This window comes from Argentina anserina, chromosome 7, assembly GCF_933775445.1.
Source record: "Argentina anserina chromosome 7, drPotAnse1.1, whole genome shotgun sequence".
In the NCBI taxonomy this organism is placed as follows: Eukaryota; Viridiplantae; Streptophyta; class Magnoliopsida; order Rosales; family Rosaceae; genus Argentina; species Argentina anserina.
Genome location: NC_065878.1, coordinates 15,545,555 through 15,568,577, shown reverse-complemented (window position 1 = coordinate 15,568,577; position 23,023 = coordinate 15,545,555). Strand labels below are relative to the sequence as shown.

The following is a 23,023-nucleotide window of genomic DNA, read 5'->3' as shown; positions in this document are numbered from 1 at the left end:
GGTCCATCTGGTTATCCCAACAAAATATGAAATGAAAGTGCTCATGAGAAATTGGGCACCCTTCTGGTTACCCAAATGCATTTATAATACGGGTACTAATGAACGCTGGTACACATCTGTTACCCCTCACGTAGTACACCGCCGATATTGGGCAACCTCCTACTACCCAACATCCAAAAATATGAGTACTCATGAGCCGATAACTCATCTGTTACCTCACATGCAGTACTCTGGCAGACAGAATAGAGCTCTAACTGTATCGTAACTTTCGCCCGGCCAAAGACTAGGTTCCGACATGCCAAACACGTACGAAGACTGGTCCGAAGAAAAAATGTTTTAACAACTCCATGTTAAAACCATGTACAATAATCACACCTCATATTGTACAAATCGCATCAACATGCTCAATATATAATTCTCATCACCACCGTAATCATATTCACAAACGAAATCCTAACAGTATGTAATATAGCAAACTATATATATATGTACTTATTTACCATTTATACAATATATATATATATAATCCACTATATCATATACATGTTATATTTCATAAACACGTCCGAAAACAAGGCGTTTTAACAAATCTCAACGTTAAATCCACGTACAATAATCTACTCATTATTTGTACCAATCGCATCAACATGCTCAATACATAATTCTCATCACCACTGTGATCATATTCACAACCGAAATCATAACAATATATAATATAGCAAACTATATATATATGTACCTATTTACCATTTATACAATAAATATATAATCCACTATATCGTATACATGTTATATTTCATTCTTTAATATTTTGCAAAATTTTGAATCTCCGCAAGGGTAGATTCGTGAATAAGTGAGATTTTACTCACCTTATCAACTCGAGCGTAATTCCACAATTTCCGAAGATAAATTCTTTCTTTGATTTATCGATCACCTTGAAAAGATAAGAAAAGAATTTAAAATCGTTTCGTAAACCTTTAAATGCCAAAACAGTAATAATATGTTACTGTTCAGAAATTTCTGGTTTTACGAATTTACTGTTTATGGAGTTAATATTCACGTATTTCTATACAAATACACATCAATTACATGTACGTGTATATACTGTTTACGTATTTCTGTACGTACAAATACTAGTCAAATGCAAATATTGTCTCAGTAAATATTAATTACTGATTTACCCTTCTGAAATTACTTTTTACATTTACCGAAATTAATTTATATTTACATTTACCGTATATAAAATAAATTTACATTTACCGTACGTAAATCACTTTTACATTCACCACACGTAAAAATAAATTACAATTTTACCATTCGGAAACACTATTCACGCGCCGCCGTACGTGGCGGCGCGTGGGGTACACGCGCAACCTCCGGCAGGCCGCGCGTGGCGCTCACGCGCCACTCACTGTGGCAGCGCGTGGGGCACACGTGCCGAGCTTACGGCCGGCGCGTAGCACGCCACCGCCGCCCCATTTCTCCCCCTCTCTTTTTGCTCCGCCCATGCACGGCCCAAGGCCACGTCCATACCGCCTCGTGCACTCACACGCGCCGCCTAAGGCGGCGGTGCTCCACTCTCCACCTCCGATCCTCCTTTAAAATCCTCTCAATCCATCCAAAAACATCACACAACCATAATTTGAATGCATCCTTACCTAGATCGGAGCTCGAAGTGCGTCGGAAGTGATTGAATCGTCGACGAGCTTGTCGCAGGAACTCCACTCGTCGATGAGGTTTCTTGGCGGCGAGGCGAGGCACGGCGTGCTAGAGGGTGGCGGCGGAGGGTCACGAGATGCTCCAGGGACCGACGGTGAATGACACGACGGCTTGGAGGCGAAGATCGCGGCGTGATGCAGAGGGAGGCTCGGGGAGAGAGAGGAGACTCTCGGCGGTGAGGCGGAGCGTCGCGAGCTCGGGGTTTGGTGAGGAGGGTCGCGCGGTCCTTTTGGGCTAGGCGGTATGGCCTACGGAGGGCCGGTCGGCGAAATCGCCGGTGAGGCTAGAGAGAGAGAGAGAGAGGAATCGGGGAGAGACGAGAGAGAAGAGAGAGAAAGAGGGAAATTAGAGAGAGAGGCGCGGGGGAAAGGGTTTCCAGAAATGGAAACCCTAACTCCAATAAGTTTCTATATATACCCGTTTCCTAAATCAGAAACTACTTTCCTCATTAATAACTTTTTCATACGACGTCCGATTTGAACGCGTGACGCGTCCACGAACTCGTATAGTCGAGCTCTACAACTTCTGTGAAGGAAGTTTTCGCAATCGAGCGATGGAATAAAAGTCGATATATATGTTGCGGAAACGTAACGTTTTTCTAATTAAACGTTCCGAGAACGTTTCCGTTTTCGTTTCGTGAAGTCGCCTACAACCAAATTCTTTTTTAATTGAATTTCACAACTTAATAGAATTCAAATCAACACCAAATATTGTTCCGAAAAATAGGGTTATTACAAAAGAACTACACTATATATACAATGTAAATCAAAACAACCCCACAAAATAACTTCTACTTGATATAACTAAAAGGTATACACTAACAAAATAGAAGCAAAGTTAAGTACTACTCAATAGAATCAACAAAAATCTACACAAAGGATTTTACGTACTAAACAGAATCGAAAGATGTTTACAAACATAATAAAAGAAAATTTTAGTGTCAACTTAATAGAACAAAACATCCAACTCACTTATACCTATCTAATAGAATCAAAGAACTTATTATACCTAAACAACACAAATAAAGCTATCAATCCTACCACCTAGTGAGAAGAACTGAATGAAAACTTTACCTCTTTAGTAGAATCACAAGTACTTATTGAATAAAATGAAAAGTGCATACATACCTAGTGCCCAGGTTCCAACTGATTTGAATCAAACACACATACCAATTGTCCTACTGAGTATAGAACACCAAACTATCAAATAGAACTCAAACATATCATTAACCGTGCCTCAATGAACAAAATGATATATCACCACCCACCAACCCCTTATTTGCAATCAACTTATGTAATATCCCACATCGACCAACGAAGAGGGGGTGATGCGCCTTATATGTACATGTCCATCTCTATCTAACGCGAGGCCTTTTGGGGCTCAACGGCTTCGGAGGAGAGGAGAACTCCGAAGTTAAGCATGTTTGGCACAGTGCAATCTCAGGATGGGTGACACACTGGGAAGGTGCTTCTGAGCTCCAAAAAAAAAACTGTAAAGGTTATGCCCAAAGCGGACAATATCGTGTTAGGGCGGAGCGGTCCGGGTCGTGACATTTGGTATCAGAGCCACTCTACCGTGTGGTGCGAGTGTGCTGACGAGGGCGTCAGACTCCCAAAGGGGGTGGATTATAATATCCCACATCGACCAACGGAGAGGGGGTGATGCGCCTTATATGTACATGCCCACCTCTATCTAACGCGAGGCCTTTTGGGGGCTCAACGGCTTCGGAGGAGAGGAGAACTCCGAAGTTAAGCATGCTTGACCCAGTGCAATCCCAGGATAGGTGACACACTGGGAAAGTGTTTCTGAGCTCCCAAAAATAAAATCGTGAGGCTTATGCCCAAAGCGGACAATATCGTGTTAGGGCGGAGCGGTCTGGGTCGTGACATCTTTATCCTAATTGTTTTCTACGACTAAAACTAAGTACCAATTTGGTAATTTCAAAGCATTGATTTTTTTTAAAAGAACAACTAGCATTTGATTGTTTTAATTAAGTGAATAATCAAAATCACACTCATTTATATATTTCCTTATTATAATAGTTTAACTCTGTTTTGTCCTGATTTTTCTCTAAATTTAATCACTAGCCTCTAATTTTTATTTTTTATGTTAGTTGTCACATCGGTATTAATTAAAAGAATAAGCCTTATGAACCACCATGCATCTCTTTCCACAATTGCCCTTTTATAATTAAATTTTTATAGCATGAGGTCAAACTACTACATGGATAATACAGTAAATTAAAAAAAGGAGGAGTTATTTCCGTGGGGAAGATAAAAGGGAAAAAAAGACAAGAGAGTAATCCTTTTGTAACCGTCAAGAACCTAATACCTATAATAGTCTTGCCTTATATAACTCATAGAAATCAGCAAATTATTGTATGAATGATACAATAATAATTTGATATTGTTACATAAAAAAATAAATAAGTGAAAAATAAATATCTAAACGTGCAACCATAATGGTATTGCACGATCGTGTGAGAACAAATTCTTTTTTTTTTAGAAAGAGTTGAAATTGCTATCATTTATGCAAGAAATTTAAAATCCTTTTTATCCACGACCATGTTTCTTTGTATTGTTGCCATGGTTTCTATATTATTTGTCTACATAATCCTAAGTTCCATGTTAATTTTCCGAGCAACAATTGCAGGCACACAACGCGTGCATAAACACTAGTGCTAATTAAATTGAAAAGTAGTCATGACTATATTTAAGGAAATGTGTTTTACTTTTATATTGGAAGAGCAAAAAAGTGAAATAAGAAAAATGAAAAATTTAAATTTTAGGTTGAAATATTTATTTTAGGTGTAGATTAAACAAAAATATGGGTATGGGTTTGATTTAAAAGGAAGGCTCCAATAATGGGATTTTATCTAATTTTCTCAAGTAAATTTAGTCATCTCTAAATTTAGTCAATGCTTTGATAATTTATTTTTACTCATTTAGAGATATTAAAAATCAAGAAATTAATCTAAATTTCGTATAACTATACATGGAGTAATCATTCTGTGTACCCGCCCCACCACGTGACACTGTCATGTGGTGTACCCAACCAATTATATTACGCTATGATATAATTAACATGGACGTGATGAAAATTGTAAAAATTTATTTACATATAAGAACCAATCAGAAACAATTACAGTAAAAAATTGACTAATTATATTAAAGAGATACGCCACGTGAGATATGTGTCAGGTATATATAATAAATTCTCATATACGTGTTGTTTTTTGTTTGAATAATCATTGTCTAATCATGATATCACGAGAAAGGATCGACGTACTTGTAGGGCAAGTTGCATACGGAGGTGGAGTTGCAAAGAAAAAGATGCGAGAATAACTTAGAAAGTGAGATGAAGAAAACTTCACACAAGATTTATAAATGTTGACGAAATGCATAACCCAAAAAAGAAAGAAAGAGATTTGTTTCTTATTGCCAAAGTGACTCATCTCTTTCTTGTTTCTAATCGATTATCACATGGCAAGTGTGATTGAGAAAGGCAAGCAAGCATTACTTATAAAAGGGTTCGAAGAAGCAAACACTAGTAGCTAGAAATGGTCACACGTACGGGAAGATAAGAATTGTAGAAGCAATGTATGTGGAAGGAAGAAGGTAGGAATGGTTTAAAACCTTTGCTGTATTCATTGTATTCTATTTATAACTAAACATGCACGCAGGATAAACCAAACAATAGTGATTCCCATGACTTAAGGAGTCGAACAACTCCCCATCTTTATCTCCTTTCAAGAAAAACTCCCCATCATTATGATTCTTATCTTAACGAAGATGAATTGTCTTATCTAACTACTTGATATTATCTTCTTCTTTTTTTGAAAATCTACTTGATATTATCTTGTTACTTGTTAGTAGTATTAGGGCTTGCTTGGTGGTGTTTCCATAAGGTTCGAAAGCTGCGATTCTTTCTGTTAAAAAATAAATTGGCAATAAAATAATTAGGAGACGACTCTAATGTATTGATGATTAATCTGATATTATTTTGTTCCATCCTAATTGTCACACTCATGATCTTTATCAACTAAAATATTAACAAAAATGATCTGCAAAACAGTCATGCCAGGCAACTAAGGCAAAGCAGCCACTAGCAATCTAGCATCATCTTCCCCCCAAACCCACTTCCTCCCCCACCCCCCACCCACTTATTACTGGGGTTTGCTAATACAAACAAAGGCCACCAGTGCCCAATACCCACTAGGCCTAAAAAGAAAAGCACACACCCACTTACTGCCCACTAACCTTAAAACCACTGGTGAAGACTGGTCTGTCACCCCCACCCCATCACCTCACTGTAATGCTAACCCAAAACCCAGTTTTTTTAACCAATCAAGTTGCTTTCAACAATGAAGAAAACCATAGTTTATTGCAGGTTTGTGCTTTAAAAATTGCCATTGTCGGTGGAGAGAGTGGACTCTTGTATCTCTCTGCCCCCAAGCTAAGCTTAGCTTGCCAAGGCTTGTATCTTTCCTAGAGCCAAAGCCTGTGTCTTTGGATTAACAAAATAAACAAACTCAAAGAAAGGTGAAGGCTGTTACACTCTTCCCTCTGTGGAAGTTGCTGTCTTGGGTTCTCTCAGATAGCCTTCATTTGTGGGCAAAGGAAGAAGCTTTTTTCTTTAGGAGAGTGAGCGTGAGAGATAGAGATTTGGGTTGATCAGGATGAGCAGCGTTGGTGGTGATTCCATGGAGACTCAATACATAAGGAAGCACCATAGGCATGAGCCCAGAGAGAACCAGTGCACTTCTGCTCTGGTCAGGCATGTCAAAGCCCCTGTGCATCTTGTAAGTATTTTTCTCTCTGGAGGTTGGTTTGGTTTGGTGTTTTGAGTTGTGGAGTGTTTTGGTTCTGGGTGGTGTTGGTTTGTTTGACTTCTGTTTTGTTGAAGATGGCTTTTTTGGGTTGTGGTTGACTTTTGTTGGGTATTGGATATCTGGGGGATTGTTTTGAGTTGGTTTTGATTCTATGTTATGGTTTTGTTTCTGGTTTTTGTTGTGGTGGATGAGTTGGGTGAGTTGAGTAAGTATTCACCTTTTGTGGGGTGTCCTAAAATTGGATTTGATTTGTTGTGTTGATGAGCTTGTTCATGGCTTGCGATTGCTGGATTTAACCGGTTTTGTTTGGTTATATAATCTGGAGAATTACATCTTAAAGAATTGAATTTGAAACGATTGGTCATGAAAGTTGCTTGCTGTTTCATATTACTGTGATTATCCATTTGATTGCTGAAAAATGAAAGCACTTCTATGAAAAGTGAATCATGCATGTTCTACATGATCATATCTTGAGCTTTGTCAGTGTCCAGACAAATTGATGATGCTTTATGGCATAGAGTAGTTAAATCTTAACAATTGGGTTTCTTATTGGTGCCGTATTTGCTTTGGATTAGCTGTTGAATTGAATTAGCTTTCTTTATTAGGTATGGTCATTGGTCAGGAGATTTGATCAACCGCAGAAGTACAAGCCCTTTGTTAGCAGGTGCGTCATGAAGGGGGACCTTGGCATTGGGAGTCTTAGAGAAGTGAATGTTAAATCTGGTCTACCAGCAACTACCAGCACTGAGAGACTGGAGCTTCTTGATGACGATGAGCACATTCTTGGCATCAGGATCGTTGGTGGTGATCATAGGCTCAGGGTGAGTAGTCTTCTTGTCTCTCTTTGTCTGGAAGAAAATTTTAGATGCACTTCTATGTTAGCTGCATCATGCTTGAATAGAGGTGGCTATGATACTTTGTTGATCAGTTAAATGCATGGGATTCTGAAAAGAAAAAGTATTTCGTATTTGGTAAACTGTTTTAATTTTGTTTCAGTACATGGTAACAATTCCTGAATTGTTTGCTTGGGTTTCAGTGTTCTCTTTTGAACATATGATCTTATGTTTGCATAACATGCTGATCAATTTGAGCTAGGGTTTAGATATTGAACTTAAATCCTTGTAATGCATACAGCCTAGCAGCAAAAGTGAGAGTTTGGTTACAGGAAAATGACATCACCGCTCATTAGCCTGGTTATTCCCAATTCATGGAATGTGGGGTTTAATTACATCTTTCAATGCTTGAAAAGTCATATATCATTGTTTCACTTTCTATTTCTGGAAAGAGTAGATTGAATATGTATAGTATACTAGATACAAGAGCTTATAGGTGACAGCTATGCACACAGACTTCTATGGGGATGCATATTATATGTATGCTAGGTCCCATTCACATTTACCTCACATGTTACATTATGCATGGAATGATGTATACAATTTTACAAAGTTATATGCGGCCCAAGGAATGGCAGCTTACCTGCATATGTTGTATATTGTTGACTGGCATAAATATTGTGAATGTGTCTGGATATTTTTTTTTAAAAAAAAAATTGTATTTAGGAGAAGGAAAATTTGTCTGCTTCAAAACATCTGGGATTCTGGGGATTAAATGCTTATAGTATTTAGGTGGTTTATATTTCTCCTTTTCCATTGAGATTCGAAAATGTTGTTCGCTCTGTTAAAGTTATATTCTAATTCAGCCTCATTGATATGATCTTGAAACTTGCAGAATTACTCTTCAATTATTACCGTCCATCCTGAGGTAATTGAAGGAAGACCAGGGACGCTAGTTATTGAATCCTTTGTGGTGGATGTGCCTGATGGAAACACTAAGGATGAGACATGCTACTTTGTTGAGGCCCTGATCAGGTGCAACCTCAAGTCGTTGGCTGATGTCTCAGAGAGGATGGCCGTCCAGGATCGAACAGAACCCATCAATCATTAGTGCATTTGAAGGACAAAACAGGAGTGCGATGACTATAGTTATTCCAGTTGTCGTTTTCGTCTCAGATGCTGTGTAGAGTTTAGTAGGTACTTTCCATCCATTCACAGAAGTTTTGGGAACATTGCTGGTTTTTGCATTTCTGATCGATGAAGATCCTTCTCTCTTCCAACTGCTCTTGGATAGTCTCTTCCTCTAAAAAGGATGCCTGTGGTTCCTCGTACTTTTGTTTGAAGGATGGACTTTGTAGGTTGATATAAGCTCTCCATGATTGGGAAGGGAATTTACTGTGAATTTTATTTTTCATGGTGGTTTTGTGCATGGTGGTACAATGTTAGTATGACTGCTCTGTAATATTTGTCTTGGCAAAGAGATGGTATCTATGGCTGGGGTTTTCATCTTGTAGCGCAGGAAGGATATTCAGGGGAAGCACCCACTGCTTTGCGTTTGTTTTGTATATACTCGTGTATTTGTGTTCGTAATAAATTATTGTAATTAGTTGACTTCTGTTTTTCCATTGACTGGGTCACTACATGTTGAAGTTTGATAAAATCAGATTCTCTTTCACAAATGATACACTACAATATTTTTAAACTTCAAAATCTATAACAGTATCTGCTAGATCATGTTTTAGATAACTAACTCAAAACTTAAGGACTTGGTGTATATGGTCGTCAAAAGAATAACTTAGCATATATCAGGGTCATGTATATGCTCCGTGTCCATTAACATCTAGAAACTTCACAGGTGAATGAGCAGTGTTTAAGCTCGATAAAAAGCTGAGCCATTGCTCACGAGTTGTGCGTTTTTTGTGGTCAAACTCTCATCTTATGTGCATTGATCCTAGGCTGTCTTTACCAGCAGTCATTGCAGGTGCACTTTCCTTCCCTGAAGTGGTGAAACCGAGTACCATCCTTGAGGAGTATCTGGCATTTTCGCACCCGAGACATGTAGTTTGCTACAGTATAACAATCAGAACAGACCCTTGTGTTTTTAACCACCCTGATAGGTTCTCTTTTTCTCATCTTCATCAGTCCATAGGTAATGGCCAGTTTCTCCGTGTGACTTAGCAGCATCTTCTTCTCTACGGCATCTATGTTTTGATATACACAGCTGATGTCAGGTACAAAGCCTATTTTCTTCATTTCGGAAATCAAAGGATACAATTCAAAATATATTTCTCCCGAGTCTGGATGAGGTTTTCCTTCTGCACAGTACGTATGGATTTTCTGATCAATTAGTGTCCAGCTCCACACAGGACTATGTTTCACCCCAACTTTCCTCATCAAATCTTTAAGGCGTTGCACATCCACCCATCTGTTTGACATTGAATATAAGTTCATCACCAGGACATAATTGGCTGGATTGTGAGGTTCCAACTCAAATAGATTCTTAGCTGTAGTCTCTGCAAAATCCAAGTGCTTATGGGTTATGCAGGATCCAAGAAAAGCGCCCAGACAGTAGCATCCGGCTTTAATGGCATCGTTTGAATAAAATCCCAAGCTTCATCAAGATAACCAGCTCTTGCAAGAATATCTACCATGCACGAGAAATACTCAATAGTTGGAGCTATGTTGTAATCTCTGCTCATACTATCGAACAACTTCCATCCTTCATCGACTAAACCTGAGTTTTTGCAACAATTCCACAGCACTGATAGTTATAGCATCTGACTGCAGACCAGCCCCACATTTCACTGAAAAGAGAAACAACCTCTTTCACAGAACCATATGTAGCAAATCCCATGATCATGCAATTCCAAGAAGCTAATGTCTTGTTTTCAATCATCCTAAAAACCTCATAGGCACATCTGAAATTGCCTGCCTTGTACATATCTATCAGTGCTGTGGCAACATATACATCCTCAATGAAACCTTTCCGCATGCTTAGACAGTGTATCTCTTCACCCCTACGCAACAAAGACAGTCCTGCACAAGCTTTAAGTAGGCTGGATATGGTTGCAAAGTTTGCCTTGATACCTTCTTGTTGCATTTGAACAAAATACTTGAGCGATGCGGCGTGATTCTCATTTTGCGAACAACCTGATATAAGTGCAGTCCATGAGACCACATTAGGGGTTAACCCTGAAGTTTTCATCTGCTGAATTGCGGCTTTGGTATCCTTATGGCGACCCTTGATTGCATACCCTGAAATCAAACCATTCCATGTCACCAAGTCTGGTTTGATTCCTTCTTGACTCATTCTGTTTAATAATTGTTCAGCGTCTTCAAAAAGACCCTTGAAGGAATACCCTGATATCAACGAATTCCACGCATAAATGCTTTTGTTCTTCATGTTGTCAAAGACAATGTGAGCAAAGCATAAACAACTATTCTTCACATACATGTCTACTAACGAAGTTCCTACATATACATCATAGTCGAGTCCATTTCTATACACAAAAACCATGTATTTCTTTCCCATGCTTCAAGAAACATAATTCAGTAATTGAAGAACACTACTAATGGAACTTGAATTAGGCTTGAACCCGGCATCTTGCATTCTCTTCAAATTGGCAAGTACTTTTTGATACGAGCCATGAAGAGAATGGCCGGTCAAAAGGCAATTCCAAGTCACAATGTCTGGCTTAACATTCAAAGACACCATTTCATTGAAAACAATCCAAGCATCATTCAAGCAACCAAGGGCAGAATAAGAAGAGATAATTGAGTTCCATGACAATAAATTATGATCACTCATTGAATCAAAAACAGCTCTAGCTAAATGTAGTCTGCCATTTCTGGAGTACATGCTAAGAGAATTGCATATTGACAAATTCGATTCCAATCCCCATCTCAAAACATACCCATGAATTTGCTTTCCTTCATTAAAAGCTCTCACTTTTCCACAAGCTTGAAGCGCATTGATAATCGTAGCACTATTGGGTTTAGCAAATGACAGTTGCATATTCCTGAACAAATCAAGAACATTCACCCATCTCCCATTCTTAGAGTTGAGCTTGATTACCTCATCCCACAACATATCTTCTTTCTCAGACATTTCATCAAATAACTGCTTAGCTTTCTCTATATCTAAACAAATCCCATAAAAATTAAGAAATGCACAGTTCATGTAAACATCCAAATCAAACCCCCTTTTGATCAAATAAGCATGCATTTCCAACCCAAGCCACAGTTCCTTCAAATTCCCACAAAGTTTCAAAACAGAACTAAGAACTCTGCTATCAAATATTAGTCCCCCACTATGAAACTCACAAAAGAACTTAAGAACTTAAGAACGTCTTCTAAATCATTCCCATATCTTCTAAACTCTTCTAGGAAACTACTCCATGGAAGATAGTGAGCAGAGCCCACAAAGAAAGCCATTGCAGCTGACCTGGAATCACCGAACTCCAAGTAGTATGTGACCAAAGACTTCTCCTTTACATCCATTTTGTTGTTGTTGGTCATTTTTATCATCTGGACATCTGAATTCAAAGTCTTGAGCTCACCCAACTGACCCAAGTCCTCCAACAAGGTGTGGGTTGGAGAAAGTCTAGGCAAAGATGGTGAGTTGGAGCTTAATGAGGTTTGAAGGAAGTGAAACTGAGCTAGTTTGGCCATGGAGGTGGAATAAGTTTAGCCAAGAAAGCCAAAGGTAGTTTGGGTGTGGAGAAATGACAGTTGGGGAAAATTTTCGTTATTCGGTTATTTGTTTTGGATAAGCGTTCATCAGCTTGCGCAGTTCTGTTGAACCGGGTTGTCAGACCGGGTTAAGCCGCTAAAAGACTTTACTAGCTTCTAGGCTTCTAGCCCTTCTAGGGTTCATCATATTGCTTATTTATTAAATTTTTAAGAATGCATATTGTCTTATTTTATGTGGCCTTAATTGGCTGAGTATCAAATACTTGCTTTGCTAATTTGTTCTTATTCCCTAATGACTCAGATTTGGTGGAGTAATGCTTTCATAGTTTTAGGTTTTTCATCTCCAACAAAATAACAAGGATATAATTAAACACAAAGAAGAAAAGAAAAGAGATTGGATTATTCCAAGTTTTGTAGTTCCTCAACCCTTCATGGTTAGATTTTTGTAAGAAAAATCAAGATTTTGTAGATTTATGTAAGAAAAATCAAGATTTTGTAGATTTTTACATGCTTTTTTTTTCCCACAAAATAAATCTATGTGCGTCCTACATAAGTTTCATATGCAAGGAAAGGAGATATTACAAGCTATATCTATTTATTGTCCGCCTTTTCTTTTATTGTCTTAGTCTACAGTTCTACATGCAAGGCTTTTCAAAATCATGTCCAAAAGTAAAATTTAATGAGTAACGGATCGGACTAACAGGTTCTAAACTAAGTAAACTCTATTTTTTTTCTTTTTTCTTTTTTTGAGAAGTTCTAAACTCTGTTTAAAAGTGAAGAAATGAGTAAAACATTTCACCTCAATCAACAACGGTCCGATTCACAAACAGGTAAGCATGTATACAAGGAATATATTTGCATGAACTCATGTTTATACCCATAAACTGAAAATTAAGATAGGGACCTAGCTAGGTTTCTGGGAGGAGGTAACTTTCAAGATAGAAGTTTTTTTGCCCTACTTTTCAAAAAGCTAGAATGAATTGAATTTAAAAAAGAAGAAGAAGAAGAACAATCAATTAGATCATAATCTAATAATCTTCGTATAAGTCAATAATTAATCTCTATTTTTTGAAAATGTGAGATTGTCAATATTTAAAGGGCATATATATGTCCTAAAGAAACCAGAAACTCTGATTTTACAGACAGTTTGAGACTGATATGATCAACGTACAGTAAATATAACCTGGTACCATTGGTCATCGTCTCCCAGAAATACTAAGCTTAATTGTCAGTTGTGACTTGTGAGTGCTCAAATGCTAGATTACCAGCCTTGAGATTTGCACTTCTTAATCACAATTCAACCCAGCAAGCGAGGTAATATATATGACTGTGCAGCCTGTGTTTTTGTATCATACACAGGCCTAGGTATATGTATCATGGTTGGTGCTGCTGCCTCACATCCAGTGTAACGTACTGGAATGCGGAGGCTAGCTAGGCCATTCAATGAGTTGCAGAATTAACCGATCGTATGCGCTATCCTCTCGATCTGGATCCTCTGCGGTGATGAATATTAAAGCGTTTACTCTTAATTAAATAACCAGCAGATAAACTGTTGCATTCACCTTCATATATATGAATATATGAACCATATATAACATCTTCAATTATTGGCATTGCTATGCGCATATGCACTGAAACAGATAACCCAAAGGCAAATTAGAACAAAAAAGTTCTTGTCAAGTAACATATACAAACTAATGCAAGGTTATGACGTAATGAAGTCAATTAAAATCTTATAAATATGAATACTCCCATATATATACAAATGTTTTTAAAATAATTTATTAAGATCAGTTAATCTGGGAAAGGAAAAACCATGACGGCCTCAAATTCTGATCTGCGCAGTATTGTACGCTCTCACCCCAAGCTATCTAGAGATCGATCAAGGCACGCCTTTTCAACTCCCCCTCAGTGACGTCCGGCTCCATCATCTCACTTGGTTTACGGTGTTGGCCACACACCATATATAAGAGATGGCAAAGTCGGAAGCCCTTGAGGGGGAGGGAAAAACCGATGCCCTGAAGGTGAAACGTCTTTATGCACAAGAGATCGGTCGAGATAAGAGACAGAAAGCTTTCTTCTTGCTGCTCTTTCTAAGTGTGAGCTAAGCACATATATATAGGCTTATATATACATGTGTCTACAGGTGTGTGGAATTGTATATGCGCCGGTAATGTATATATATTTCCCTCACAAAGCATAGCCTGTCTGCACATATGTGTGTGTCTACAGGTATATATGTAAACACGTCCAGGCTTATATATACGATCTTGAGAGACATCATATGTACGTATATATGCGTGTGTATGTAGACATGTATATATACCCGACACATACTTGCATTGTATATTTAGGTAACGCACTTGATATGAGTGGAACAACAAGATATTCCTCTTGATTTTCCCATGAGCTAAGCTAGCTAGGGTCTCTAATTTAAACCCATGTGGACAAAAACAATTGCGAATTGGAGCCTTTGTATATTGAAGATCGAATAAAACGCGCAGTATGTCTTTAGCCATATACCTATAACCTTAATGAAAAAGAAAAACTCCTTCTCAAGTTCTCAGGATCAATCAGATAAAATTCCCATTAACTTAAAAATTAAGTTTCCTTTGTCCAATTGCCATCAGTTGACCTCATACAGATTCATATCTTGATGATCGAAATCTCGGATGAATTCGATCGATATGCATATTTATGCAGCTTAGAAGTTAGAACTACCTGGAACTGTGTTTCATATAATTTAGGGCAAGGCTCTAACAGTTTTAAAGAAGAAGAAGAATATGTTCTGGGAACAAATTAATATAAACAATTGGAAGCAGGACCTCTTCTGGAGGTCACACATGCATCTCCACCCAATAGCAATGACATTAAAGGATGTTTAGAGATCGCACGGTCTGCCGCATAGCACCTCTTCACTTGAAGGTTGAGTTAAACCAATTGATTTAGTAGTACAGTGAGAGAGAGAACGATTAGTGGAGGGGTAAGCACACGAATAAAGAACTAATTCCTATTTGTATTATATTAACCCACATCATCTTTCATTCGGTTTGGACTTTATGATCATGACGCTCTACCTACTTGGATTACTTCAGCTATTTCATATCAGAACAAGTGATCGAGTAGTGTCATGGTTCATCAGTTCATGGGTAGAATCGAACGAGTATCTCGTGGGTAGAACCGTAGTAAGCAGTAGTATAACTAGGTTACTTAGATTATCCTTTTGTTTCATTCGGGTTTGTTGTTTTATATAAGCCCGAGACTTAGATTACTTCACCCATAGCCCTCTGATGGCATCCATGCATCTGGCCATAAAGCTTAATTCAAGATCGAAGATCATCGAGAGCGAGGCGCGCGCGCCTTGGTACTTCAAGAACCAAAGCTACATATAGAAATATGGGATAGATTCGTGGCACACGTATATTAATTCATTCTCCACATCTGAGAAAAATAGAATATGCATGTCCGTATTCAATCACTTCGCAATAAGATATCAGGTATATACAAACAGCATAATAATGTAACTTTGTAAAACAGTAAACTTGCAGTATATATATATATAACAGTCCATATCCAGAGTGAAGCTTCACTCTGAAATTTCAGAATGAAGTTCCAATTTTGGCACACTTTTCGGTCAATTTTTTCACCATAAGCGATTCAATATTTAGGTATGCTATTCAAGATCATCTCTACAAAATTTCATCTAATTTGATAATGATTTGAGCTTTCGAAATTGAGATTTACACGAACGGTTCACGTTGAACAGTTTTAATTCATTCATTGATTTAATCTAATTTCGATACTTTAACGATGTCCGAATTAGATGAAATTTTGTAGAGATTATCTTGAATAGCATACAAATATTGAATCACTTATGGTGAAAAAATTTGACCGAAAAGTGTGTCAAAATTGGAACTTCACTCTGAAATTTCAGAGTGAAGCTTCACTCTGGATAGGGACTGATATATATAATGAGAAGTTTTAAATACTTAAAACACATCTATATTATTTTACAATTTCAATCAGAACTCATGGTTATATTAAATGACTAAAATAGTCATGTGTAATAAATTTAAAAAATAAATAATTTAAATATAAAAAAGGAGAAACTTAATTTTGGTAATTGATACGATAAGGAAGTGTTAAATTTCATAAATAGGTTTCATATGTGTAATCAACTCATACACCCCATATTTTTAGAATGAGAAATTTTGATAATCATATTGATAATTTCTTTCCATAAATAAATTCATAAGCTCCAAGTTTAGAATGTCAAATTGGTAATTAATGTTATGACATCATGAACTCCTCAATCTATCAACACTTCAATTTTTTTTCTTCATCCATACACCATGGGGTGTCTCATCATAACAACAGTTTGAGCTATATCTTCTTCATTTTGGTTATTATTTTCATGTTTATGGATCTGAAAAACAATAGAGATTTCTCTAGAACATTTATATATAATCAAACATGAACATCTACAAATATATTGACATATTGATATATATACTAATGATTATATTAAGTAAGATATTGTTAAATAATAAGATATTTTATGGATTTTTGTGACTAAGGATTTTTTTTAAATGAAGGATATTTTAGGTATTTTGGGTTGTGTATTTAGTAAAATTGTATAATGAAAAATTTAACATGTGGTGTAGTGAGTAAATGGTGTGTATTAAGAAGCTAGAGGTGTGTATTAATATGTGGTGTATTGAGTAAGGGGTGTGTATTTAAAATTTCTCATATATAATTAAGCTATGTCCTAATTAATGAGATTTTTTCAGCGATGAGACCTCTCATACAACATGCAATATCCTCCGATCAAATCATGGTTAATTACAATATATCCCACCTTAAGAAACAAGAAAAAGGAATCTCACGACTTGCATATCCAAATCTCATGACCATCTAGATTTATATATTGCGCGCATTTTTACATTTTGTGTCGTAGATATCAATTGATCGATCAACCATGATATTAATCACGTCTCTTAAGAAAAGAATCACATGCATTGACGTATTAAGTCAAACTTTTAGATTGTGTATTCTTTTAGAAAACTCGACATATAGTATTTGTTTCGGGTATAGGTTCACCCCTTAGGTGAGTAGTACTGTGCGGACTTTGCAAAAATATACGTTCTATTGCCGATTGTAAATTAGGAATTACAGAATAAATCCTAATTCTCAAAGTATGCAAAAGACTCGTAATCTTATTTATAGTAGGAAGAGCTAGGAGTGTACAAGTCGTAAACACAGCGTGTTTTCATCATAAAAAAACACACGACACACACATATAAATTAACAGAAATCTGAACTCATAACAGTTTGCCGTGCTATTAGTGCAAATTAAACGGCAAAAAGAGTAGGAGGTACTTGAAACCATTCTCGATATTTTTCACTCAGTTATGACTTCAGGTATGTTATCTCACAGATCTGTGTTTTCGATGGCTTTTGTTAGTGTTAGAATAAACAGTGATATATTGTATATATAATTTAATAACTTGAATTATAAATAATTATAAATCAGAAGTTAAACATGCAACTCTAAAACGAAGAACACGAAAAAAAATTCAACCAAAATACCGAACGATTGGTGATGGAAGAACTAGTCAAGATGTGTGTGATACCACACTGTCCTTAAGACGTTTACGCCTCCTATACCGGTGCAAGGATGCTTGGCGCTTGTCTCCCAGGATATAACGTCTAAACGATTCTATGAAGTTGCACTACTAACTAGAACCCTCAATGAACTCGAAAGGTACCTCTATCTATCACCAGAGAACAACTAAGAACTTTGAGAGTGTGAGAGCAGATTGTGTTTCGATTGATGATATTACAATGAAATGATGGTGGCTATTTATACAGTGAGGATTTGCAATCAGCAATGAATAAGATGGCTGTTATATAAATCAAAAGATCATAACATATATGAGTTACATATGTTACAAACACTGATTTCAATTCTGTTATAATTTTCCATAACACACAATAACACAGTTGTTACAAAAGAAGAATTTGAACAATCAAGAGAATTTGAAATGTCAAAACCGAATTTTCGGAAATGCAAAAAGAATCTGCGTTCCGACCCTCAATTCGGTGTTGCATTCGTGTCCGCAGGTCGCACGGGCATACACGAGTTTCCCTTGTGACCTGGGATTTGCACCCCCCATGCGCGTGCGCGAGAGGGTATAAGGGGGCTTTCATACTTTACAATCCATACACAATGGATTCTATATAAAGTTTTTTCAACACTTATCTTTTCCAATGTGGGACAAACACTTTTCCCTCATTCTAAGTAGCCATCTTTGAGTGACAATTTCTTATTCACCCACAAACCAAATTACACAAATAAACATATGATCTTGTAGCCCTCATTATGGAGAACTCAAATCTATGTTCATCTTTGATTAATTATAAGTTTAACTTAATTAAATTAATCAATTAAAATTTGGTTTTAAATGGTTTATTAACCATTTTTCCAACAGTTAGTAACTTAGTATAACAAGCTGTTATATCGTTATGCATGTTTGTCGATCAATTTGCTATCCCTGTAGATCGTATAGCCATATATAATTTTACGTTCTTTTATTCAGTTCGTTTGAGTCTCTTAGTGTTAGAGTGTGAATGGCTTCGTGAATCACGGGCGTGATTCACGGAGGGAATTAAGGGAAATTTTTGTTAAAGTATATGTTTACTTGATTATATATAGGTTATTAGTTTGTATATATTGATTAAGAGTGAAATATACTTTCTATTTGGTATTAGAGCCTTGCTCTGTTCTTTCTGGGTTTTTTCTTTGTTTTTACGTTTTTGGTTCGAAACTCGGCTGGTATCCCTTCGTGGAGCACAACCCCTTCTATTGTAAACAGTTTTGCCAAAACAGCAGCCAGAGTTGCGTTTAGTCCAACGGAGACCGCCCACGCGCAACCTTTCCCTCCGTGGAGCACACTCTCCTCGTTTCCACAAACCACCTTCTTCTCGCCGCCTCCGACAACTTACTGCCTCTACATCACGCCAGCTCCTCTTCAAGCCTGGTCAGATCCTCCAAACGACACGTCGTCGCTTCTAAGGTCCTCCTCCAGCAGCGAAAACAAAGCGTCGATCATCTCTCCTCGCCTACGTCGAGTCACCGCCTACGCCGAGTCTCCGCCGCTGCCCTTTAGCTTCCGCCGGTCTTGAAGAGGGCCTCCACTGTGCCGGTGGGATCACCGCTGCAAATCCAGCAAATCCTGCAAATTCTGAGCTCCAAATCCGACCCGATACGGCCCGGATTTGACTTGCCCGACCCGGCTCACATCCGACCCGCCCGGCCCGGCCCAAATTCGACCCGACACGACCAGATTCGACCTGACCCGACAAATTCGACCCGACCAGTTTTTTTAGTGCAAGTTCACCGACGGTGCCCGTGCACCCACGATAGGTTCATTTCAGTTTTTTGGTGTTTTCGCTGTATAAATCCTAATTTTCACTTTTGTTTTTCAATGGGTTCTAGAGACGAAGCTGATGTTCCAAAATTTGAAGTATCTGTCAAGAGTTCTGACAGTAGTTCCTTTGGAGGAACCAAACTCAATATGACCAATTTTCGTAAATGGAAGCGAATTATGGCAGCTCATCTTCGAGGAATGCACAAGATTGGGCATGTAACTGGAGTAACTAAGGCTCCTAGTGCATATGATATTATTGCCTACACTAAGTGGGACGACGACGATGGTCTTGTGATGTCAGTCTTGTGGAAAGCTATGAATGAGGAAATAATTGATTTGGTGGAGGCATGTGACACTGCGCAGACAATATGGCAGACACTTGAAGGATTATATACTAATGACTCTGATTTCATCCAAGTTCATGAGTTAATGTGCACCGCTTTGACGATGCAACAGAATGGGCAACCGGTGGCGCAATATTTCAACAAACTCAAAAATATTTGGGTTGTGATTGATGTGAAACGTCCTTGCATGATCAAGAATCAGGAAGAAATTGTTTGGTACCAACACGAGAAGGAGCTTGAGCGAGTTCACCATTTTCTGAAAGGTCTTGTTGCAAAGCATAACAGTGCAAAAAAGGAATTGCTCCGAAAGACCGACACCCCTAGCCTAATTGCAGCTTTCACATATATCCGTAAGGATGAATCTCACCAGGAGAATCTTCATCAGACATAAGTTGAAGTTTCTAGCCTTACTATTCGTGTTAGATCACAAGCACCACCTCTTCAGCAGACCACTCCAGCTTCACTTCATCAACAAGGACCACCACCAGGCTTCAGGAATCAGCCACGCCCTCATTGCTCTTATTGTCATGATACTAACCATGCTATTCACATACTCACCCATTCAAATATAGTGTGTTGTGTATATATATATATATTTTTATATGTACACATTGTTGGAGGAGGAACGAAACGAGAATAATAACGACGTAATGGAACAGAACGTAACCGTTTATTGATTGATGATGTGGCTTATATATATGCATTACATAATCACAATCCCTTAGGATTCAGAATCATAATCTGTTACAGAGATGCAAATTTATCTCTAATAGGAAACCTAATAAGTATAAGACACACATAATGATATAATAGTAATTCTCCCGGAACAAACATTTATTTTTAATTTTCAATGTATTTATTTATATTTTTCTAATATATTTTAACATATCATATCACGTAAAATAATAAATATATAAATCAATAACATGTTTCGAAAAAAAACATTGTAGCAAGTGTTCCACTTAAGTAATTTTATTAATTTATTTCTTTATTAAATATGAATAAATATATAATAACAATACTGCCCCTCAAATGCATGACATGTGTCTTAAAATTGGATGGAAAACATTAAATTTAACGGATAGGGATGTAAATCGGCAATTTTTACAAAGTTTAGGAGGTAAATTGACTCAAATGCAAGTTCGGAGTGCAAATTGACAATTATGACCAAAATTGAGGTGCAAATCGGCATTTTTGCCTATAATAAATGAAAAAACATGCGTAGGGCTGAGCCTTCCAATGAGACTGGGTTCCAAACCCCCTTTAAAAAATTATCAAATATGTCTAATAGGATCATCCCAAAAAGTTTGCTCTTTATTTGTTTATTGAAATAATTTTTTAATTGATTATACTATGTGATGTGACAATCTTTCATTAAATTAAAAAAATCACATAAGAAATAACTACACAGTTTTTCAATGACTATCCCGACCTAACAGAGTTTAATCAGAATTTTTTTTTCTTACGATTTTCCAACCAAATAAAATATCATCGAAAATGACTGTTTTTTTTCTGACAACTTTCCGACCAAACAAAAACCTGGTCGTGTTTATTTATTTCTGACCATATTTCCAACGAATCCCCAGTTTGTCGGAAATAAAATCTGACCACAAATTGTATTTCAAACGGAGAAGTGTATATGGTCGGAAATACCATTATTACCGACAAAAAAATATTTTAGTCGGAAATCCATTGTCAGAAAAGGGTATGTCGTAGTGTGTGCGCTTCAGGGTTGTTTGTATGTCATGGTACTATGTGGCAAAGGGTCATCAAAGCCGACGTCTAGCTATCATGCCTAAATGTCCAGTGCTCATGATTTCCACAAGCAAAGAAGATACATGGAGTGTATACAATGTCATGGATAACATGATCCTTGATTTGCAAGTAAACCTGCCTAATGTGCGATTTTATGGCTCGTCAAAAGGATGGTTAGTAGCGATAGCTGTGAATTTGTAGTAACCCTAATAAATCCATTCTATAGGGTGAAAGGAGAGAGAGAGAGAGAGAGAGAGAGAGAGAGAGAGAGAGAGAGAGAGAGAGAGAGAGAGAGAGAGAGAGAGAGAGAGAGAGAGAGAGAGAGAGAGAGAGAGAGAGAGAAGATTCAGTTATCTGCCTCCACTGGCTCCTCCGAATATGGATGAGGAAAGGAAACGTTATGTTGAATTTCGGTCAAATTGTGATTATTATATCTCCAAAGTGACAATTTCTACTGACCCGATATTTTTTTTTGAGAAAAAAAGTAAATATATATTTCACCAAAATTAGATTACAACAAAATGAACCATCGGTGGTGGAACAAGATTCCCCACACTCCGTTCGACTAACACTTGTTAGTCACATGACTATCACAAAAGCAATAAACATGAGCTAAGGAGGCCTAATCCTGAACCAATCAAAACAGAATCCAGAAGTAGTGATAACCTACTCGCCGCCAATCTCAAGAAGAAAACTGCTCCAATATCATCACATACCAAACCTCCGGCATAATTTCATAAACAATCTCCCCATTACATTGACACCCAGAAAGAACTGAATTTTAAATAATATTTAGAAATGACATGAACCATAAACATGTGCACTCAACGACACAACCAAACCATACCTACCGACAGCCTAAACTCTCACTCAAGGAGGAGGGACGACAAAAGAAAAAAACAAACAAAGAAACAGACCTGAGCCAAAGATCCAAGTCCACTAGACAACCCCTAGATTGACCCAACCTAGGCCCAAAAGAGCCCAGGCCCACCACCATAAATCTCCGGTGACTAACCAACCCAAAATCCTGCCGTTGAACCACCACCTCCGCCTCCTACCTTCATAGATCACCACCCAAAGTCAGATTGGTTGCCTCCCTTGAACCACCATCCAAACCCACACCCAGGGTTGTTTGCCATGCAACAAAACCAAACCAATGGAACTCGCCATTATCCGATTTGGGTTGGGAGAGCAACCCAGACAAACCATCGGTGGCTCCGCTCCTCTTCACGCACCGCAACGGCGCCAGTGCCACTCGCCGACGAGACCACCCCGACGACTCAAGAGTGGTAGAAGCATCGCAATCGGACTTCAACCCTTGCAAACTAGAAAACAAACAAGCAATCCAATCGACAAATTCTTGGGTCAACCACCCTCCATCAATCCACCACCCTCAACCTCCTTGCTCGGCCACCAATT

The 23,023-nt window shown here is 37.7% G+C and overlaps 2 protein-coding genes across 2 annotated transcripts; one reads left to right on the top strand and one right to left on the bottom strand.

Moving 5' to 3' along the window:
- Positions 1-6,208: 6,208 nt before the first annotated feature.
- Positions 6,209-8,918, top strand: LOC126802265 (abscisic acid receptor PYL3). The gene is made up of 3 exons (XM_050529872.1): positions 6,209-6,520; positions 7,156-7,371; positions 8,279-8,918. The coding sequence occupies exons 1-3, from the start codon at positions 6,398-6,400 to the stop codon at positions 8,492-8,494; spliced, it is 555 nt and encodes a 184-aa protein (XP_050385829.1). The 5' UTR covers positions 6,209-6,397; the 3' UTR covers positions 8,495-8,918.
- A 427-nt stretch (positions 8,919-9,345) lies between these two features.
- LOC126802260 (pentatricopeptide repeat-containing protein At4g01030, mitochondrial-like) lies at positions 9,346-12,054 on the bottom strand. Its single transcript, XM_050529865.1, is given in 7 exon segments — positions 9,346-9,944; positions 9,947-10,137; positions 10,139-10,180; positions 10,182-10,897; positions 10,899-10,939; positions 10,942-11,728; positions 11,731-12,054. Coding segments are annotated over 7 exon segments (2,700 nt in total).
- Positions 12,055-23,023: the final 10,969 nt, after the last annotated feature.

Bases quoted from the DNA above. Each gene is read 5' to 3' on its own strand.
- LOC126802265 (XM_050529872.1), top strand. From the start codon at position 6,398: ATGAGCAGCGTTGGTGGTGATTCCATGGAGACTCAATACATAAGGAAG. The intron at 6,521-7,155 runs GTAAGTATTTTT...TTTCTTTATTAG, and splicing joins TCAAAGCCCCTGTGCATCTT to GTATGGTCATTGGTCAGGAG. The intron at 7,372-8,278 runs GTGAGTAGTCTT...TGAAACTTGCAG, and splicing joins GTGGTGATCATAGGCTCAGG to AATTACTCTTCAATTATTAC.